This window comes from Rattus norvegicus, chromosome 7 (genome assembly GCF_021556685.1).
Source record: "Rattus norvegicus strain SHRSP/BbbUtx chromosome 7, alternate assembly SHRSP_T2T, whole genome shotgun sequence".
Classification (NCBI taxonomy): domain Eukaryota; kingdom Metazoa; phylum Chordata; class Mammalia; order Rodentia; family Muridae; genus Rattus; species Rattus norvegicus.
Window position 1 is genome coordinate 124,937,333 of NC_141540.1, and position 22,635 is coordinate 124,959,967.

The 22,635-nt window shown below is 50.7% G+C and overlaps 1 protein-coding gene across 9 annotated transcripts in view; it reads left to right on the forward strand.

Annotated features, from left to right (window-relative positions):
- The window catches only part of Parvb (parvin, beta), an 87,071-nt gene that overhangs the window by 8,740 nt on the left and 55,696 nt on the right, over positions 1-22,635 (forward strand). For 2 of the 9 annotated variants that reach the window (XR_015624268.1, XM_087558272.1), the window contains exon 1: positions 11,486-11,574. Coding sequence is in view for 3 of the 7 variants with exons in the window: in XM_087558272.1 (XP_087414398.1) it covers position 11,574 (1 nt within the window). In the remaining 4 variants the exon portion in view is untranslated. 9 annotated transcript variants of the gene reach the window in all.

Genomic DNA, 22,635 nt, shown 5'->3' on the forward strand with positions numbered 1-22,635 from the left:
CTTAGAGGAGCCCTGTGAAAGGGTCTTTCTGACCCCCCTCCAAGGGGTCAAGACCCACAGGTTGAGAACCACTGTTCTGTGGGCCTAGCATGATGGCTCAGTGGTTAAGACCATAGACTGCTCCCGAAGAGGACTAGGTTGGTTCTCAGTGTCCTCATGGTAGCGTATAACCGTCAGTACCACCAGTTCCAGAGGATCTGACACCCTCTTCTGATATCCATGAGTACCAGCACACTTACAAACATGCAGCACTACCCCCCAAAACGTCCGTCCCCTACAGACACACCCACAGGCCAATGCCATCTACAGAGTCCCTCACTGACAATGAGACAATTTAGAGTGTGTCAAATTGACAGTGAACTCTAAACACATGGCAACCCCCCCCAACCCCCCCGTGACCCGGAAGCCCCAGCTGCTATGACCTGAAAGCACTCCCTTGGAAGCCCTTGCTCTGCGCCTGTGGTTTGTGCCACAAGCAGCAGATACCTAAACCTGCGGCCAGTGAGGGGAAAGCCTTTGCTCCAGCCTGCCTCTCCATTGCGTGTCAGCCCAGCCAGAGGGCCAGGGAGCGTTGACTTCTTCTCCTTTAAAAATGTACAGATCCCAACAATCTAGGCTTTAATATCAAGTTGTTGAAAAGTTAAAGAGGCCACAAAAATTTTTATATCTCTTAGGACTTGTGTGCACCGCAAGCTTGAGTCTCGAGGCTTCTGGAAGCAGCTGTCTGGTTCAGCCACCCAGAGCTGCCTGCTCCGTTGCCAAGGCTCAGGTTACTACAGGGAACTGGAACCCCCAGGCCTTAGCTTTAAGTGTGCAAACGGAGTGGCCTCCAGCTCAGCCCCTGTGCTGTGGGTTAACTGTTTTAGTATCAGATTCGAGGGAATCTTGCCCAAAGTTTAATTTGTACTTTACTTTCTTCTCTTCTTCAACATTGTCTTTCAAAGAAAGGATTATAGGTGTCCACATTCAAAGTGTGTGTGTGTGTACACACGTGTGTGCCTGTGTATTTGTGTGTGTATGTATGTATGTATGTATGTGTGTGTGTTAGTTTCATTTCTGTCACTGTGATAAAAATACCATGACCAGAAACAACTCAAAGGTTTATTGGCTTATAATTCTATGAAGTTCATAATTGTGTGGCAGCCAGGATAGCTGGTCACATCACAACATATCACACACACAGGTGAGAGCAGAGAGAGAGTAAATGTGTGCACACTTCATGCTCAGCTCAAATTCTCTACTCTCATATGCTCCAGGGCCCAGCCTAGGGCATGATGCCACTCACAGTGGACTGTGTCTCCTTATATCAGCCATTACAAACCATGGTCACAGTGTGCATGTGTATAAGCGTGTGGATTTATGCTTATGTGTATGCACACATGCATGTGTGCTTAATTTTATTTGATTGTTTATTAATTCATTTATTTATTGAGACAGGGTTTCTCTCTGTAGCCTTGACTGTCCTGCAACTCACTCTGTAGACCAGACTGGCCTCGAACTCACAGACATCCACCTGTCTCTGTCTCTCGAGTGCTAGAATTATTGGTGCCACCACTACCTGGTTTGTGTTTATTCTTGATAGAAAACTACCTAAACCATGAGAGAAGCAGCACATAAATTAAAGACAAAGCAAGCCAGGACAGAAACCAAGTGGATGGTGACAGTGACAGGGCCACTGAGACTCTGGGTCTCCTGACATTCATAGCCCATGCTCACCTCATGCATGGTGCCTGGGGTTATTCTACATGAGCTGGGAAGTGACACCACGTAGGATTCCTGCCTTGTGGGGTAGCAGAGGCTGGGTGAGGTGAGGGTCTCTTGGCATGGCCAGCTGGGAATGTATCCTCTCCTTTACTAACTCTGACCCTGGCATTTGGGTGACACTTAGCTCCAGAGTCAGAGAGACACTGCACAGGAGACTGACTGCATTCTGTGCTGAGGGATGTGGAGGACTGGACCCTGGAGGTCTCATTCTGCTATAGGCTGCTGCCCGAGAGGGCCTGGCTCAGTCCTGCAGGCCCCACAGTCTTCTGTCATGGAGCTCTGACTGTCCCGTCTCTCTCTCCAGTGTCTTGTCATTTTCATGTCACATCTTCTGCAACATGGGGCACTGTGATAGCATCCTGACAGTGTCTGCCTTCATGAAGGTTGGCTTGAGACCCATCTTCCCACTAGCCAAGGTTCTGGGTTAGCTGGGTCACAGGGAGGCCATGATGGAGGATACTCATCCATCATTTGTACTTATCAAGCCCAAGCGTTGTTTCCCAGAACCCCCCAGGAGGAGCAGGGCTCCTAGACCTGACAGCATCAGGAAAACAGGTGACAGACAGCTGGCTGTGTACTGGGTACCTCAGCTCAGAAAAGGGATGGCCAGAGTGCCTGAGGACACAGGCGTGAGAGCCCGGTCCACCTAACTGGACCTTCCTTCATGAACCAAGAGCTGCTTTCTCCTCAGCAGGATGGCCTCCTTGATGATCATCAGGGAAGAAAGGGGCTGGGCCTCAGCTCTGTGGTACTGCAAGGGCTTAGCCTGACACAGCCCTGACTCCATCCCCACTACCCAGGTGTGGGTTTGGAGAAAGGCTCTGTGGAGCAGGTTCTCTTTGTTGACTAGGGCCTCAAAGTTCCCTGTTCCTCTTTCCACCAGAACATTCTAGAAACCACCGCACACATGTCCCCATTCCTCACCTGCTGACATCCACCTGCTCCCTCCTCTCTCCCCACCCCACTGAGGCTACCATGCTGAAACTGCTGAGCCCTCTCATTGGCCATTGGTCCCTTCCTTCCTCCCCACCCCCTTTCTTCTTGCTTTTCTTTTTCTTTTCTTTTTCACGAATAGGGATTGGACCCAGGGCCTCTCATATGCTAGGTGCGTCCCCAGGCCCACAAGAAGGGTCTTGTTGGAGGAGAGTGAGAGGTGGCAACCAGAGAGGGATCTGGAGAGGGAGCCTAGGAGCTGGATAAGGAAGTGAGAAGCCAGAGTACCTAGCAGTGTCCTGTGCCTGTTCCATACCCTGTCCCATACCCCCTGTCCCACCCCCCACCCCCAGCCTAGAAGGCTCTGTAGACAAATCATGTTTAGTCTTCTGACACCCAGAACTCTAAGTTTGCAGGTCTGAGTGGTTTTAAGTCTCTGATCATTTTTCTACAGTCATTGGACACTAGTGGCTGATGACAGACTGCTAGGTGGATCTAGAGATGGGAGGTGAATAAGTCAACCTCTACCATGGCCTCCTGCATAGGGTGAGGAGATCTTTGTGCTCCTACAGGCGTGCGGATATTAACATAAGGCAGTGCAGGGCGGGGGCTGGGGGGGTGTCACATGAGTCACACAGGTGCCAACATCATTCTGTTAGCGTTTCACCTCAGTCAGCCAGGTGCCACCCCTTCCCATCAAACAGAGAAGAGATGCCAGGAGAGAGGATAGGTCCATGCGGGGAAGCCAAAAAGATACAATGGGACCACCCAGCATGGCACATTCTGTAGCTGCTTTCCTATGGGAAGGCTTGAGTGTGAGGGCTGAGAGCAGGAGCTGGGTGCCTGGGGCTCATCTCTGCCTTCTGTTTCCCGGGATAACCTGCTCCAGGCATGCGTATACTTCCACAGAGACAAGGCGGGAAGATGTGCCCCTCTTGGGGACATGAGGACGTTCTTCAACTTCCTGTGTGGCTGTTTGAAAGCCCTTTGCCAGGGGGGAGAGAGTGTTGTCCCGAAATGTATGCAGGAGACTTGTTATTAGTATAATGAGATTTTAATGATTTGAGATTTTGTTGGAGCAGCACACATGGAATTTCAATCTTATTCTATGCAGCTGCTGTTGTTTTTGTTTTATTTGTTTGCTCGGGCCTTATTGGGAGGATGCGTTTCTACAATTATTATTTAGTTCGCTCTCCCAGAGATCTGCTTTTATGCCACTCTCAATGTTCATGTTGAGAGAACCTTGGGTGTGGGGAGGATATACTTTAAAAGTATATATATATATATGGCTGGAGAGATGGCTCAGTGGTTAAGAGCACTGACTGCTCTTCCAGGGGTCCTGAGTTCAAATCCCAGCAACCACATGGTGGCTTGCAACTGTCTGTAATGAGATCTGATGCCCTCTTCTGGTGTGTCTGAAGACAGCAACAGTGTATAGTTTATGTTATGTATAAAACATATATAAAATTATATATATTCTTTTTAAAACTGGGAGCTGGCGTGACCAGAACTGGGATGTGAGAGTTTCAATTTCTGTTCCATATTCATAATGGCCACAGAGTGAAAACAACCCCAGAGCCAGTAACTGATAACGAGGAAACAAAACATGGTACAATCACAAAATAGAGTAGTCTACAGCAGTGAAAAGAGAGGAAGCATTGGTATGGGCTACAACATGGATGAACCTGGAAGGTGCTAAGAATCTGTTCACAGAAGGACGAATATTGTGTGATGAGAAAAATCCAGAGTAGCCAAATTCATAGGTTCCAAAGGTAGCCAAGTGGTCATTAGAGGCCGGGGGTTAGAGAGTGAGTGCTAGTGCTTTGGGGTTGAGGAGATTTTTTTTTTAAGTTGATGGTGGTGATGGTCACACACTCTGAATATTCTGAAAGTCACTGACTCGGCTCTTTAAATAGGGGAATTACACACACTGAATTCTGTCACTATGGAGCAAGGAAGATGCAGAACTCTACAGACATGGAGTTCTGGGTTGCCAACATCTACCTTCCTTCAGCTCTGTGTGTGTGTGTGTGTGTGTGTGTGTGTGTGTGTGTGTGTGTGCGTGCGCGCACGCACACATAGGCACATGTGAACAGAGGTCATAGGGTAACCTCAGTTGGTGTCCCTCAGGTGCTGTACATGTCTGTCTGTCTGTCTTTCTTTCTTTCTTTCTTTCTTTCTTTCTTTCTTTCTTTCTTTCTTTCTTTCTTTCTTCCATTTTGAGACAGGGTTTCTCTGGAATGCACTGATCGCATTAGGCAAGCCCCATGAATCCTTCTGTCTCCACCCCACCCTCACCCCATCCCCGGGTTGGCACTCGTTTCATGCTGGCTGGATGCTAGGCTTGACACTGGGAGTGGATGATGATATGCACTTAGTGTGCGACTTTAAGCAGACACGATCTTCTCGCTGGGGTCTCAGAACAGGCAAACCCCAGACATGGCATGGTTCTTCGACCCCGTGTTGATGGTCAGAAAATGTTGGTTCAGTGCTCGATCAAATGTAGACATTGACTGTCACCTCTTTCCCGGCTGACTTCCCTCTCTTTAGAGCTTACCACTGAACACAGGACATTTTGCATGCGAGGCAAACACCAGACCATGAGCTGGGTCCCTGTCCAGGGACCTAGCCTTTTTCTTTTTTCTCTTTTCTTTAAAGTAAATAAATAAATAAATAAATAAATCCCCCCCCAATCCTGTTCCAATCATTTATTTAATCTAAGTCTGTCTGCCTGAGCATAAAATGGCCAAGTGCAGAGGCACATTACATACCTTTAATCCCAGTATTCAGAAGGCAGCAAGCTGGGCCTGGAAGTTTCCCTCAGGCCAGGGGAAGGTGGGGACTGTGCCCCAGCTGTGGTGGGTACAGGTCTTGCCCATGAGACAGATAGGAGTCACGTAGAATCTGGAATGATCCTTGGGAGAAGCTGACCAGAGAGGAGAAAAGGCACGTCTATGTCCTCACTGGATAGGGTATCCAATTCTCTGAAGAATACTCCAGAAGAGCCTGCCTCCCTGGGTGGGTAGAATGAGGCAGAATGGCCTTCCTGGGTGGGTGGGTAGGCCTTCCTGGCTGGGTATGCCAGCTCTCTTGATCCTCTGGAAATTTAGTTTTTTATGTGTATAGGTGATTTATCTGTATGTCTGTCTGTGTGCCATGTGTATTTGTGTGCAGTGCCTGTGGAGGCCATAAGAGGGCACAGGATCCTTTGAGACTGAAGTCACTGAAGTCACGAACAGTTGTGAGCTGCCCTATAGGTGGTAGGATTTGAACCCAGGTCCTATGGAAAAACAGCCATTGCTCTTAGCTATGGAGCCATCTCTCCAGTCACTACTGGGGATGGGGGTGGGGATGGAGGGGTAAGGGGCTAGGGCAATGGAGCCTTTCTTGGTTTTGGTGACCTCAACCCAGGGAGCTAGGTGCTGGATGATGACAGTCACCTGACAGTCACCGACGATGCTCCAAGCCAGTGGTGTCCTGAAAAGGACAAAAAACCCAACAGGGTTAAAGAGTGATCAGTGATCAGAGTGAGATTTATTAAAGTGAGGAGACCCCAGGAGTAGGAGGGGCTCCTAGAATGCTGAGCGACTGACCCGACCTTGGCTTTTAAGAGTTTGCAGCAGGGATTGGACTGAGACCGAGGCCATCTTTATGGAGATTGGTCATTCTGGAGCACATCACAGGTTGAATGAGTGAGGAGTCCACGTGTCCTGCACATTCTCTCTGAGACCAGCAGGGGACTGGTGTCACACTGGGGATGGGGTCACATGTGCTGTGTGACTAACTCATGATCTCCCGTGGGCCCTTGGCCTGTCCTTCCTACAGGACGCTAACTCCTATCTAAATATGAGTCTGGCTATTTGAAAAATCTCAGAAAACCGATGATGTGTTTAAGGGGTTGTGGGAATCTTAAGCACTCCCCTCCCCCCACCCTCTTCCTCTCCTCCTCCCCCTCCCCCTCCCCCTCATCACTGTTGTAGATCCTAGCTGCCAGGCTAGGCTTCTGGTCCAAGTAGTTTGCTGCCTTCCTTAGCCTGAAATGACTCATTTTTCAGATAGGTAAACTGAGGTCTTGAGAGAGGCAAGAATCACTGTCTCTCGTTGAGTGGTCTCACAGAGCCTTGGTCCCCACGGGAGACTTCTGTGAGGGATTGGCAGTGACAGTGAAAGGCAAACAACCATGACCAGCATGGGCACTCAGTCTCTGAGCCCAAATTTAGCCTCTGTCTAATAAACCTGCTATTGCTCTACCCTTTTGAGGGGGTGACTGAATGAGGGCTTCACTCAGGCAAGTCAAGCACCGGGACACTGAGGTGTGTGCCCACCCCACGGGCTCGACTTTTTAACAGGGGTATTTACCCATGGTGTGACGGTGGTGAAGGCCACACAGGGTGAGCGTGTGCTGAGGTCGATGGGAGATATTGGATTCCTCTAGCAGTAAAGAGCCCTCTGAGGCCGTGTCCCCGAATCATCAGCCCTGTTTACTGGTTATTATTTTCCTTGTGTCGGAGTGATCTAATTTTAAACACCATTTCAGAGCACGTTGTAGGGAGCCCAAGGGGCCCACAACAGCCCTAGAGAAGGAACTGGAAATCAAATTCAAAGTGGCACCTTGTAACTGTGAGTGGAGACAGGTGGCTGCCTGGGAGGTGGCTCGTCAGGGGCATAGCCGTGCACAACACAGAAGGGCGGGTGGGTGTTGCTGTTGTTTTTCCTACACCAGAGATCATGCATGGGGCTCTAGTGCAAGTTAGGTGAGCATTGCACCATTGAGCTGCCTCCCACACTTTATTTTGAGACAGGGTCTCACCATGTAGGCCAAGCTGTCCTTTAATGTGTCTATCCTCTGCCTCAACCTCCGGTATGCTGCCATTGCAGATGTGTGCCAGCCTCCTGAGCTGAGGGAGTGGGCAGAGCAGTCAGGAAGTTTGCCTCTCCACCTGTCCCACCAAGAACCAGCTCATTGGGCCTTTGGGGTTCTATTTCATGTCTGCTTTGACTTCTAGGTTACACACAAGGCCCTAGGAACCTGCCTGCTTCTGGACTCCCTGACTCAATGTCTGTTGTTATCAGTGTGGGGACAGTCAATCTCACTGGACTTCCTTCTGGCCAGGGTGGGGCTAATCAAGAGATGGTCTCAAGGCCACGCCTTGTTATGACTTCTTGAGTTTATGTTGCTGTAGATACTGGCCTAGTTTGAGCCTAGTTTCTCTTCTTTATTTTCAGACTTTATCTATAGCTGGGGTCTTTTGTAAAAGGTGCAACTTCAAAAGCCTGTGGGGGCCACTGAACTGTGCTGTGTGGTAGTCATAGATGGTGTGGAAACAGATGAGGCTTGCTCTGTTTCAATAAAGCTTTATTGACAAACACTGGCTGAGAGACAGCTGCCCTGAACTGTTATCAGCCAAGTCTTGGTCTGTGCTACAGTTTGATGCCATAGATCAGACGCTCTAGTTAGTCCCCTCTCCTTTTTAGTGTGTGTGCGTGGGCTCGTGCATGCATGTGTGTGTGTGTGTGTGTGTGTGTGTGTGTGTGTGTGTGTGTGAGTGTGTGTGAGTGTATGTGTGTTTATGTCTCTCTGTGTGAGCCTGTGTGTGTGTGTGTGCATCTCTCTCTGTGTGTCTGTGTTTGATGTACTCGCCTGTGTTTGTGTGTATCTCTGTCTCTGTGAGTCTGTGTGTGTTTCTGTGTGTGTGTTTAATAAACCTTTCTGTGTGTGGCCAGAGATTAACTTCAATTTTTTTTCCTTTATTGCTTTCCACAGTATTAGTTAATTAATTAACTAATTCATTTTTAAACAAATGAGTGTATTGTCTCCATGTATGTCTTTTTTTTTTAATTTTATTTATATGAGTACACTGTAGCTGTCTTCAGACACACCAGAAGAGGGCATCAGATCCCATTACAGATGGTTATGAGCCATCATGTGGTTGCTGGGAATTGAACTCAGGACCTCTGGAAGAGCAGTCGGTGCTCTTAACCGCTGAGCCAGCTCTCCAGCCCCCTCCATGTATGTCTTTGCAACACATATGTGCCTGGTGATCAGATGTCAGAAAAAAAAAGCATCTGATCCCGGGGGGACTGAAGTTACAGGTGGTGGGAGTCAAACCTGGCTCTTCCGGAAGAGCAGTTAGCACTCTTAACCCCTGGCCATCTCTCCAGCCCTCCACCTTATGTTTTGAGACTGAATCTGGAGCTGGGTATTTAGGCTGGGCTGGTTGACCACTGAAACCCCAAGATCTGCCCGTATCCTTCCCCAGAGATGACGTGCTACATGTGAGCCAGCATCCACTTTCATGCGGGTACCGGAGATCCGAACTCAGGTCTGTAGGCTTGACAGCAAGCCTTTTATCAACTGAGCATGCTCCCAGAGTGTGGGTACTTCCTGTGGATTGTCTTCTGTGTGAGTCGCCTGTCTGCTACAAGCATGGTTAGACGTTTGAAACATGTAGGGCATGCAAGCACAAGGACCTGAGTTCGAATCTCCAGCACCCATGTAAAAGCTGGGTACCACTTAATCCTCCGGTCCACTTCACAGCCACCTCTATTCTGCTTACCTAGTATTTCAGTAAGTTCTGACAGCTCCCCCACACTGTTCTCCAAGGCCTCACATATTCCAGCCTGGTGGCTCAGTGATCTGGGTGGGGCTCAACCTCATTCCCTTGCCTGCGTCCTTGTATTTTGAGACAGTCTCACCTTGGTGCCCAGGCTGGCCTTGAACACACAACCCTCTCACCTCTGCCTCTGAGTGCTAGGGTCAGAGGCTTTCCCTCCGACCTTATCTCTCTTCACTTCTTTGCCGCCTGTTTCACCACAGAAGAAATGCTTGGTTTCCGAGTGTGCGGTTCTATTATGGGAAAATTAAACACATTTAAGAGCAAATTAAATTAGAGGATTCATGATCATTAGCTAAGCAAATTATTTATTTTTTAAAGTAATGAGCCAGGCAGGGTACAGCGTGCGGTGGCATGCTCAATAAGTATTCGTTGGTGGGAGTGATTGTCGCATGAGCCTATCAAGTTGCACGGGAGGGAATTATTTGCCTCTGAAACTAATGGAATCGCTGAGGGGCAGTAACGGCTACTAAAAATACCCTTTGTGTTTATAAAGCCTCCAAAGACAGCACTCCATGCTGGATCTTGGCCAAGGGAGAAGTCGGGGGACAGGTGGCGCACTGAGCCCATGTGTCATCCAAGAGGCTTTGTGACCTTGGTTGGGGCTGTCCTTGCAGTCCTTGGGCATTTGTCAGAGCTAGGAGCAGACTTAGCCCTGCACAGTGGGCCTCACTTGGCCACTCCAGGAGGGAGCTGGTGGATAAAGTTGGGTGCTCTGGAGGGAGGAGGTGGTTAAAACAGTCATTCAGAATCAAGGCCTGCCTGGTGGAGGAGTGAGGCCCGAGGCCAGAGAGCCTGGGTTTGGGGCCTGAGAGCTCTGAGACCATAGGCTCAGGTTCTAGGGAGTCACAGTTCGGTCAGACATGTGGTGTGAAGTAGGATCCAGAATGGTGACCCTTCTATCCAGCCTCTCTGGGCAGGTACTTTGCTTTGACAGAATCTCTCCCAATTTTACTGCCCCTTTGTCTAGGGAAGGGGGTCATTCTTAGTTATATAGTAAGCCACTATATTTCAGCTAACTGGGATCTTGAAAATAATAATTGGAGCCCATCCCAGGGAAGGGGACTGAGGCTGAGGATCATCACAAGTCAAAGCCAGCCTGCGCTCACGACACAGCAAGTCCAAGGCAGTCTGAGCTACACAGTGAGAGCCTGTCTCAAAAATCCAACAGCAGCCACAGAGCCAGCCTGGGAGGCGGAGACAAGGGAGTGGAGAAAGTTCGAGGCCAGGCTTGTCTACGTAGGGATTTCCAAGTCAGTCTGGACCAGGTAGGGAGAGTTTGTCTCAAAAACCCACTGACGTACAGGCTGGAGAGACGGCCCAGAGCTTAAGAGCATGCGTTGTTCTCACAAAGGACCTGGGTTCAGTTTCCGGCACCCATGTTGGGTGTCTCACGGCCTCCTTTCATTTCATTTCCAGAGGGATCAAAGCCTCTGGCCTCTGCAGGTGCCGATACTCATGTGTGCAAACCCCTCCCCCCACAAACACATAATTAAAACTAAAACAAGTCTTTAAAACAGTGTTTCTCAACCTGTGGGGTTGTGACTCCTTTGACAAACTTCCACCCCCACCCCCCCAGATATTTCCATTGCAGTCCAGAACGGGAGCAAATCACAGTAGTAATGAGAATAATTTTATGGGACTGGAGAGATGGCTCAGCGGTTAAGAGCACTGACTGCTCTTCCAGAGGTCGTGAGTTCAATTCCCAGCAACCACATGATGGCTCACAACCATCTGTAATGAGATCTGATGCCCTCTTCTGGTGTGTTTGAAGACAGCAACAGTGTACTCATATATATAATAAATAAATCTTTAAAAAAAAGAGAATAATTTTATGGTTGGGGTCGCCACGGCACCACGAGGAACTGTATTGAAGGGTCGCAGCATTAGGAAGGCTGAGAACCACCGCTTTAAAAAAAAATCCACAAGAAAATAACAATAATTAGAAAGACGTCAAGACACGGTTAGCTCTGTGTTAGCACCTAGTACTGTAAGTGGGGTTCGCTCCACCCTGTTCTGCGGTGACCACAGCCCAGCCATCCCAGCCAGCCAGGGAGAATCCTTGCTGTCCGTTCCAGCTGCAGCCGTTGCCTGAAGTCTGCCCTTTGTGACACGCCTTTCCCGTATCTCTTGGCGTCCTCCCGGGTATCTGCCTCTGCCATGACGTTCTCTCTGTGCGTCTGCTGACTGGGACAAACAGCAGCCTCCTGTTTTATCTACTGTCACCTCATCTTGAGCCTATCTTCGAATGCCTTACTTTCAAGTGAGTAGATTCTCAGGCCCCAAGTGGACGAGAGTTCCAAAGGGCATTTACTCAACCCACAGTCATCAGGGTTCTGTTAGTGACTGAATCAAATCAACTCTAGTGTAGCCGGGATGGCCTTAAACTCACTACACGACCAAGAATGACATCGAACTCCTGCTCCTCCTGCCTGGTGCCGGTTGACAGGCATGCATTGCCACGCCGCTGCCTTTTTATCGGTCTTCTGGCTATTATTTCCCAGAGGTGAGGGGATGATGGGGGTAGAGATAGTCAAAATGACTGATGAATGATCTGGGTTATCGCTTCTCGGCCTTTTGGCTAAGATCAAGTGTAGAATGATCTGGGTTCTGCACCCAGTAGTTCTTTTCAGACCCTGGATCTCCAAGGGGATTTGCCCTTGTCCAGTGAGGAAGACTGAGAGACCCCGCTTGCGTCCACAGTACCCAACTCCAGATGCTGTTGGGTTCTGTGTTGTTTTGTGGGATATGATTTCAGCCCGCATAAATAATCTTTTCTGACATACACGCTGTTAAAATGAAGACCGTCCATCACCCGCCTCGGGGACCTGAACGAGCTGGCACAGCACCCAGATATGCTCGTAGGGATGCAGGGATACCCCTGTCCCTGACGTGAGGGTGCTCCCTGTTGAGGGTTGAGGGCCGTGCCTCGCATGCAGACGGCCTCAGCTTACGGCTTCGTGAACAGCTTCCTCTCAGAAGTCTCGCTGAACTTCTGAGAGGTTGTTTGACAGGCGCAGGCTGTGTGTCATTAAACACAGGCGAGACCTGCTGTCATGTGGCTTTAAATAGCGCTTGACATTCTGCCCGTGGCATGCATGCTGAGCAGAGTGGAGGGGAGAGTAGATGTGACATCCCATGACACACTTTCTTCCTTTCTAACCTTCTTCTGCTTATCCTGTTGGATGTTCTGTTCTTCCCTGAGTCACAGAGGCGGGAAGAGTGGCCAGAGATTCGGGGAGCTCAGTGTTAGGACTTCGTGGCTGAGGGTCATGGAAGCATCATTAACCTCAATATCAGGCCAAGAGGAACTAGTCTCCTTCCCTTCCCTTCCCTTCCCTTCCCTTCCCCTTCCCTTCCCTTCCCTTCCCTTCCCTTCCCTTCCCTTCCCTTCCCTTCCCTTCCCCTTCCCTTCCCCTTCCTTCCTTCCTTCCTTCCTTCCTTCCTTCCTCCTTCCCTTCCTCCTTCCTTTTATTCTCCCTCCCTTCCCCTCCCTATTTCACTTGAAGTCCAGGCTGGATTTGAACTTGAGACCCTCCTGCTTCCCCCCCCCCACCCCCAAGTGCTGGGAACATGGGCATGCATCATGGTTCCCTGCAGAATGATTTCAACAGGTGACCCTTGAAATAGCCAGGCAGGAGAAACTAGGGATGAGCTAGAAGATGTGTGTGTATGTGTGCGTGTATGTGCGCATTCGCGAGTGTGCATGCACATGTGTGTATCTGCTCTCAGGATGCTATGAAGATACCACAAGCACAGCGTTCGCCATCTATGAAGCAGCTACTTATGAGGCTCTGAGCTTGAGTTGGGCAGATCACCGTATAACCAGGCTTCATGTGTGCTACTGTTAAAAGACATCTTCGTGCACCGAGCCTGTTGAGAGCCTAGCGTTGGGGTACACACCTCAGATCAAATCGCTGGGGAGGTAGTGGCCAGAAGGATAGGGAGTTCAAGGCCATTCTTGGCTACATGTCAAGAATTCAAGTTTGGTTCTCAGGAGATATAACACGTTTCTTCAAAAACTGAAGTCTGTCTCCCACTCTCTTTCTGTTGTTCCATTACCATGGAAACCTCAGATCCCAGTTGTCACTGAGGCTGCTGCCTAAGGTTTCTGTGACAGGTTTCTCCATCAGACCACTGTTGGCTTGTGTTTGGGAGCCCTGGCCACTGCACCAGGTCTGTTATAAACAGCAGTCGCCAACCCAAAGCACAAGGTGTTGAAAGAATACGACGTGGGTACTTCTCAGAGGTAAAGGCTGAAGCCAGGGAGGCAGAGGATGTCTGTTTGACTGTAGTGGGGTGCTTGTACCCCAGGAACTTAAACTTCCCGCTTCACGGAGCTTGTTCCCAAGTGACTGAACACGCTTCATTGGCCTTACGGATTTTTTTTTTAGCAAGTGGGTTTGTAAACTCAAAACTCACAGAACGATTTGGACAGCATTTGGCTAGTTTGTTGGGAACTGCAGGAGACAGACAGATGCTGCACGGACAGGTGGCCACATGTGGCTCTGTGCACCGCAGGGAGGCATGTGGGGATATCTTGTCACGCCAAGCAGTTCTCTGGACATACCAGCGGGGTGCCCTCCTGCTCACCCAAAGAGCGTCAGAGCTGCGGGTTGAGGCTCAGCCCGCAAGACCACCCCACTTCCACTTCAGGCATAAGCGCAGGCTGTAGCTTGTGACAGGGCTGCTGGGATTTCTATGCCCTCCTTGGTTTGGTTCATTTGCAGAACCCTGGGAAACTGATCAGGATAAGCAGTGGGATGAGGAGGGCCATATTGAGTGACTGACCAGAGGAGCATCTGTTAAGACAGGCCACTGTCCTAGCATCAGGGTGCATCTTGTCAACGAGGGAGCCCTCACAAACTGCCCTAGGTCAGGGATCTTACAGAGGCAGCACACAAAGGTGGGGCAGATGAGGACCTTGGCCCCCAGTTCCTCTCCTCTCCAGAAGATTGGAGGAGCTGGTGTTTCCAAGCTTCTCATGCTGCTCTAGTCTTTCTAGGACCAAGAACTTCCACAAGTTGCCTCCTTAGAACAAACAAACAATAAATAAATTAAAAAACAAATGCTCCTGTTGCTTGGGGAATGCCAAGGGTTTTAGGAACGTGGGTCAGGAACCCAGGTGCAGGTTTGCCTTCAGGCAAAAGGTGTTTCCTCATGGCCTCAGAGCACATCCCCTCCAGGCTCTGCAGCGTCTGAGACACTGCTCTTGTACAGGCTAAGGACACTGTAAACAACCCCCACTCCCGCCTTCCTCCTCTGGATGCTGCGTTAATGTTCTCATTGCATCAACAAACACCTGACAGGCAGCTTAAGGGAGGAGAGGTTTATGTGGGCCGGTGGTGCAGAGGGTCCATGGATGAGGGAAGTTGCAACTGCTACCTTGCACATCTTGGTGGGTCCTCCCTCCTGGCCCTGATCTACTGTGGTGCTGCTTTGACTGCCTGTCCCAAAGCTGAGGGATGTTGACCTCCCTGCGGGGTGGCTCCCCCTCTCCTTGCTGAACCTACCTGGGCTGTGGAATGTCTGTGAAGCATTGGTAACCCGCTATAGGCTGATAGACCAGTAAGACTGATGCGGCAGGAAGATCTTGCTGCTCTTACAGTGGTCATCATGGCGTCAGAGCACAGCAAGCACTCTTTGTCTGGGCACACACCATGTGAGCAACTCCTGAGGGATGAAAGTGCAGTGCGTGTGCCCCACACAGTACGTGGTCCCCACGCAGCACGTGGTCACGTGTGATGTGGTTGAGGTTCTGTTGTGCTGCACTTGGGTCATTAGTGCCGAGTGTGACTGCTGATCAGGGACAGTTGACTCTGAACTTCTGGTGGGGCACAGCAGTCCTGTCCAGTCTGTGTTTCTAGCCTCCTTCGGTGGCTTTGGGAGATCGTGTGGAGTAATGGATCTACGATGTCTAGGTGTTTCTGAAGCATGGTCCTCAGTCTGAAACTGCCCAACCGGGATTACACACAGTTGCAGTCACACTTATAAGCAATAGCAGCTGGACATCTTCTGAGATGCCAGGCCTTATAGGAGTTCATCGGTCACAGAGCACCTGAGAGGTACGTCAGGGTTACCGTCCTCACTTTACAGTTGACTGCAGAGTGGCAGGAAGGGCTCAGAGCCCAGGCAGAGTGTTCTGTGACTGCAGAAAAGCGGATATATTGTAGGCAGAGCCCGTGGAGTTCTACTGTGGCTTCCTCTTCCCCACTTCCAGAACCTTCTTTTGCAAAAAAAACAAAAGCAGAACCAAGAAGTCAAGACTGCTGGTACACACCAGTAATCCCAGGCTGAGGCAGTGGGATTAGAGTTTCAGGCCATTCGGAGTTCGTATAGAGATCTGTCCCCACAAAAGCAAAACACAAAACAGGCAGTTCTGCTTGGCTTAAACTGCTGCTCAGATTTGATTTCTGTTGTCGTGGTAACGAGTGACAGGCGCTCAGCACCCTCAAGTTTGGTCTTCTGTGTACTTGACAACCAGGAGATGCTTGCTCCCTGGCCCTCTGTGCCTGTGTCACATCACCTTCCACTGGGGCCTCATAGAGCTGTCCCGAGATACGGCAGACCTCTGCCCTTCCCCAGCCTCCAGCCCAGACCCCTGGAGATACTCGGAGTTGAGAATTTCCTATTCACTTCCTCACAGAGTCCTCCCCATTCTCAGTGCCACCCGGGCTCATGGGGGAGTAGCTGGTAGGTGGAATTGCTCCAGTGGTTCTGAAGCTACACATGATGCAGCCAGTGGCGCTATCTTGTCAAGCAGCCCTGGCCTCTGTGGCTTCCTCAGGGGCTGCACAGTTGCAAGTCATGGTGATGTCCCTGGGATCCTTATATGGTACATGAGCGTCCCCCTGCCTGGGCAGTGCCAGTAGCTGCTTGCTGTGGGCCTGGAGAGCACTGACACCCCCTGGAAGCTGCAAGCTCCTGACAGTGAGTCGTCCTCAGCAGAGGCCAGGCTCAGCCAGCCCTGCTGTGGTCCTGGTCTATGGGGGTTGCTTTGCAAGAATGGAGCTTGGGCCAACCTTTCCATGGAAAGGTGATGGGAAAGGAGGGCCCTTGGCTATCTTGTGGCAGTCAAGGGAGATGAGGACCTGGTTTGTCGGCTGAAGCTTTTGTCACTCTGGTGGGCCATGGGGATCTTGGGGGCGAGAAGAATGGGACTTGGGACATTGTCAGGGACAAGCCATGGCTAGGATTTGTGTGAGTGTGTGTATGTGTGTTGTGTGCTTGTGTGCACACATGCCACCACAAGCATGAGGCAGTCAGAGGGGACTCTATTCTGTCTACCACAGGGGTCCTATAGAAGGAACTCAGACTTGGTGGGTACCACATTTCACTGCTGAGCCATCTCTCCAGTTCTGCCTTGTCATTGGAGCATCCAGTGGGAGGCATTTAGCATGGGGCAGGTCTGAGGAGAAGCCCTCCCATTGTAGGGTGTCCCAGCATCCATTTGCTCGTTTGTTTGTTTGTTTGTTTGTTTGTTTTTTAATGTGGGAGCATTGGAACAGTTGATGTGCACCAAGCTCTGAGTCCGTGTAACAGTTTTTCTTTCACTGGAGCCCGGAGAGGTTAAACAACTGGACTCTGGTCACTCAGCAAGTGGGAATGGGAGGTAGGAGCTGGTCAAGCTAACTGGCTCTCAGTAGGGGCTCCAAACTCCCCCTTCCCTCTCCCCCCAGGCTGTTAACCTGTTTGTTAAGTGACCATATGATGCCTTTTTGGCATGTGAAGTGCTCAGTGAGCTGCTGCTTCACTCCATGGCGGCAGGAGGACACCCCACAGGCAGGAAGCAGAGAGAAGTCAATGCTGGGTACTCAGCTCTTATTTGTGCGTGGGTGTGTGTGTGTGTGCGTGCAAAAGGACTTCAGAATTGACTCGGCTGAAATGAGACCCAGCACTTTCCTGCCTTTCCCTGGCCACGTTCCTGCCCCGGTCAAGTGGCCACACCCTTCCAGCCTGCTGCAGTCAACTACAGGGAGGAAGTGGGTGGCAGGCTTGGGTGGGGGTCTGCTTCCCGCTCCATGGAGCTATCCCTGAAGTCTCTGACCCCTCCCCTGGCATCTCTCTTATTCCTCTGGGCTGGGGACTTCCAGTTGGATGCAGAATGGGACCAGATGAGGAAAAGGGAGAATATAGAGGGGCCAGCTTTCTGATAGGGACCTTGGCAGAGCAACACTTCCTGCCCCTGGATTATGACACCTGAGCAGGTCACAGGCCCTTACAGCAAAGGATATATTTCCCTGTTTGTTCATGAGTCCCCCACGTACCAGGAATAGGAGGATGGAATTCATCTTCCTGGCAGGCCAGCCACCTTCAAAACACAGCTCTGGGGCCACCTCCTCCAGGGCCTCAAGGAAGCTGGGGGCCTGTGTGTGGGTTTGAAAATGTCTGCACAGTTCTCAATAACTTGTTACCCAGGGACTGGAGCAGGGTAGAGAATATGCTTGCCCTGCTGGTTAGAGGCCAAGGAGGTGGCCTCGGGGACAAAGAGAACATGAAGCTTCAGGAGGAGGGAGGCTTATGGGGCACAGCTGTGACTGCAAAGGGCAAGCAATTAGCACCCCTCCGACTACTCCTGGGAACTATTAAATGGCCAGGCAGGGAGGAAAGCTAGAGGTAGCTGGGCCCAACCACCTTTTAGCCCAAGGCTGCTGGGCTAAGCCTTCTGAAAGGCTAGCTCGGGGGAGGTGGCTTCAGGTGCTGAGGGTCCCATCATGTGGGTCTCTGCACATAAAAGTCAATGCTTGTTGGGAAATCTGTTTTCTAGATCAACTTCCCCAGACCTCAGTGTCAAGGAGTAGGACCAGTGGCTGCCTTGCTGTGAGGATCAGGGCGGCGTTATCTACACTGAGGTCAAACTGCTCTTCCTTTTTTTAAGTCTTTCTGCTGTGCGACCCAGGCCTCTCTGTTTCAATAGCTCTTGAATGGCCAGCGAGAGAGAGTCTATCAGGCAGTGCAAGGCTGCTGGTAGCTACTCTTCTTGTTTTCTTCCTTTCCTTCTTTTTGGGACAGGGTCTCCCTATGTAGCCCTGGCTATCTTGGAATTCACCCTGTAGACCACACTGGCCTTGAACTCACAGAGACCTGCCTGTCTTCCGAGTGCTGGGATTAATGCAATGTGCAACCACACCCTTGTTTGTTTCTGTAGGGCTGTGGCAACAAGGAACCAGAGCCTCCTTAGTTAGAATGGGAGTCTGTTTGTAGAATGGGAGTCCATTTGTTACCTTGCAGTCCTGAAAGTCATGATCAGTCAAGAGTAGGGCCGGGCCTTCCAGCCTTCTGGAGGCTTCAGTGACCTCATCTACTTCTCATCTCTGACCTCTTCCAGTTCTGGGAAGGACCCGTGCTGTCCCACCAACTCCCCAGCTATCAACACACTGCATCTCCCAGACTGTCTAGGCTCATGGTGGTTTCTCTTTCCTCGGGTCACTTGTACTCCCGAGTTAGCTCCAGTCTGCATTCAAAGGCCTTTTCTTCATCACAGAAGGGGAAGCACCATGCAGTCATAAAAGATGCAGGAGAAAAGAGGTCCAGGGAGCTACAATGAGTGTCCCTAGGAAGGAATGCTAAGTCAGGTATGGTGGTAGATGCCTGTAATATCGGCATTTGGACCAATGAGCTGGGAGGATTGTGAGTCTGAGGCTAGCCTGGGCTATGTTTCAAGATCCTTCTCCAAAGACCTAGATGGGGAAAATAAAAACAAATAAAAAGCTGGTTAAAGCTGAGGAGGGCTGGCCCAGTGGCTCCTGAACTCACCGAGGACCGGCCAGCTTTCTCTGAGCAGTTTGTGTGCTCTCTGCGTGACGCCATGAGCCAGGAGACAAGCAGGTGACATGCTTACCCTTTACAGAAGTGATGGCAGCTAAACCTTTGGCACAGATGTACCAAACTGTGACAATGCCTCGGAAGAAAGGAGATGGCAAGGGAACAGAATGTGTTGGGGAAGCATGTGGGGTGTGTGTGTTAGTCCCAAGAGTGTCAGGGGCAGGGAGCGTGTCTACATAGGCTCTCAGCCCTGGTTCCTCATCTGCCAAGCTTGCAGAGTCCAGTGCTAGTGTCCCGCCCACCTCCCACCCCCAATCCAGGTCATAGCTTTTATCTCTGCCAAAGAAGATGAACTGGACCCGCCCCCCAAACCGCGGCTCATCAGATAGCTATAGTACAGATGACCACTAGAGGGCGCCATGCACATAGCGTTCCCGCTCTCAGCCCAGTGAGGGGGTCTCCCCGTGGCAGGTGTACAGTAGAGCCCTTTTGTTGTTGTTGTTAATGGCTTAATGATTTAATCTTCTTATTTTCTCAGCAGAACCGCTTTGGACTTCTGGGTATGTGGGGACATTACCGATCAGATTAATTAATGCTAGTTCCACAGCTGGGAAGCCAGCTCTGCTGAGGAGTTACTCTCTCGCTATCATTTCTGCTTTCTTTCTATACAGTGAATTTCTCTATCTGTGTTGAGCTTGCCCAGGCTTGCTCTGCTGCTTCGAGCGACCAGCAGATTTCATTCCCAGCATGCTTTGGTGAGCACCCTGTGCAACTTTCTCAGAGGGACAGTGTGATGTGTGACCACTGTGGGCAGTGAAATCTGAGTTCTGTTTTTCTGTTGTTTGTTTCTTTTGGATTTTTGCACTCCCCCTCCCCCCGGTTCTTCTGCACACACTCCACCCTCCAACCATAATTAAAATCACTTGTCAAAAAGGCAGTGTGATTGATTTGCAAGGAAGTGGGATCAAAAGTCATAAGCCAGGGACTCCGAGGCTTACAGCAAAGGCCTGCTGTGGCCTGGGGTTTAGAGTCATTGGTCATCAGCACCTGAGCCTAGGGTCAGGGCCAAGAGAATGGAGCTGGGGAGCCCATATGTGCAGGGATGGGGTGCAGGGTGCAACTTTAGCTGTTCGTCAGAGGTGGGGAATCAAGTCATGATGCTGAAGTCCTCTAGACTAGCCGCTATGCACTGGTGACCCTGCAGTGTGACCCTGGCTGGACATGGTATCACATACTGTAGTCCCAGCACTCAAGAGGCTGAGGTAGGAGGATTGAGAGTTCCGGGACAGCCTGAGCCACTGGGCTGGCTAGTTTTATTGCAACTTGACCCAAGCTATAGCCATCTGAGAGTAAGGAACCTCAATTGGGAAAATATCTCCATAAGGTTGGGCTATGGGCAAGTCTCTAGGGTATTTTCTTAATTAGTGACTGAGGGAGGAGGACCCAACCTATTGTGGGAGGAGCTGTCCCTGGGCTGGTGGTCCTTGGTTCTATAAGAAAGCAGGCTGAGCAAGCCATGGGGAGCAAGCCAGTAAGCAGCACCCTTCTATGGCCTCCACATCAGCTCCTGCCTCTGCAGCCTGAGTTCCTGTCTGGCTTCCTTCAGTGGTGGACTATGGTGTGGAATTGTAAACCAAATTAACCCTTGCATCATAGCAATAGCAACCCTAACTAAGACAGCTTCAAAAAAGAAGGGCTAGGGATGTAATTCAATGACAGAGAACTTGCCTAGCATGTGTGAGTCCCTGGGTTTGACCCTAGTAGTGACCTGGGCACCTGAAGTTGATGTTCCAGAGGTCTCTGATCTTCCCCAGAGGCCTGCACTGTTTGCTTGCCCTCATCACTCCATGGTTGTGCCTCCAGTCTTCCTTTCCCCCTGGGCCTGCATTTTCAACTTTACCACAGCCTTTTGAGCCTAGGTGACCCTGAGCCTCCCATAGACGCTGTGCTTGCTGGAGTCTGACACCTGCTCTTTGCAGGGAAATTGGAGGGCCTGTGCCTCTGCGGAGTTGTCAGCGGCCAGGAGGAGTCATCCTTCATCCTGCTTATCCCTCTAGCCTGGTGGGCGTCTGTGAGAGACCTTACTACCTGTACCTCAGGTGCCTGGGCAGAGAATCCAGGAGCTTCTGAATAGGTTGAGCCTCATCTTTAGGGTGGCATTTGACATCTGGGTCCTTTGAGAATTGGTGACCTTGGCACCTACCCTCTAAGTCCCCTGAGCATCGTTTGGTGAGGCCCTCTGCCCTAGGCACTGGCAGAGAGCTGAGCCTTCCAGAGCGTGGATTTGACTCGGTTCTCTTCAGGTGAGCTCAGGTGGAGTGAGTCTAGGAAGTGCTGGATATGGCCAGCTCTGGGATGGGGCGAGGAGGAGGCAGAGAGAGATAAATCTCATCCTTAGCCACTCTCCATATAGCAGACGGTTGTCACAACAGCCCTGCGATCTTGCCCACCTATTATCCATCTCCTGTGGTGAGGGATGCTGTGTCCATGGCTGTTCTGTGATGGGGGAGGGGGAGCTTTCCTCCCTGTTTCTCTGTCTGGATTGTAGGGACCTTCAGCTCGGGGCTCAGAACTGGGAGATGACTTCCTGGCACACACAGGCAGAGAGAAAGTTCTGGATGCAGTTCCAGTGGTAGCCTGGGGATGTAGCACCAGGGAGGGTGCACAGGCTAAGTAAAGGCACTGTGTTCTGAGCTCTTTAGGGGAGGCAGCTTCCACCGGAGGGAGCAGAGGAAAAGGTGCTGGAAAAGTCAGCTGGGCCAGGTGGTTGGTGACACTGTGGCAGGTCCGTGGAATGGATTCTGGAGGCAGTAGAGGACTGTGCTGGAGGAAGGACTGGATGGGTCAGTGGTTAGGGAGCACAGTGGACTGGATTAGAGGAGGGCATACCCAAGGTGTTAGAGACCAGTAGCAGCTCACATCTGGCTGACAATGGGCTAGCCTCCAGAATTCTCCCTGCTGTGTTTAGAGCAGTGGTTCTCAACCTTTTTAATGCCATGACCCTTTAATACAGTTCTTCATTCTGTGGTGACCCCCCACCCCTAACCATAAAAATTTTTCACTGCTACTTCATAACTGTAATTTTGCTACTGTTATGAGTCACAATGTAAATAATATCTGATATGCAGGATATCTGACAGTGCAACCCCAAAAGGGGTCTGGACCCTCGGGTTGAGGACAGCTGGGCTAGAGGGTGGGTTGAAGAAACCCATGATGCTTTGCATGTGAGGAGACAGCTAGGCTGCCTTTTATTCTTCAAGGACCATGTTCTCTGTGAGTGAGCTGCCCTGCCCCCCCCTCCTGATTCAGCCTGCCCAGGGGGCCTATATGCCAAGTTTGACATTTTATTGTGAACCTGGAAACCTTCTTCCTATTCAAGTCATTTTTCTGTAGTTCTAACATTTTTCTGATCACCCTGGGGGACAGAGGGGAAGAAAAGGACTCTGTTTTGGGGCTGAAGGAATTGCCTGTTTAACTCTAGCTCTGAGCTTCAGCTGCACGCGCGCGCGCGCGCGCACGCGCGCACGCACACACACACACACACACACACACACACACA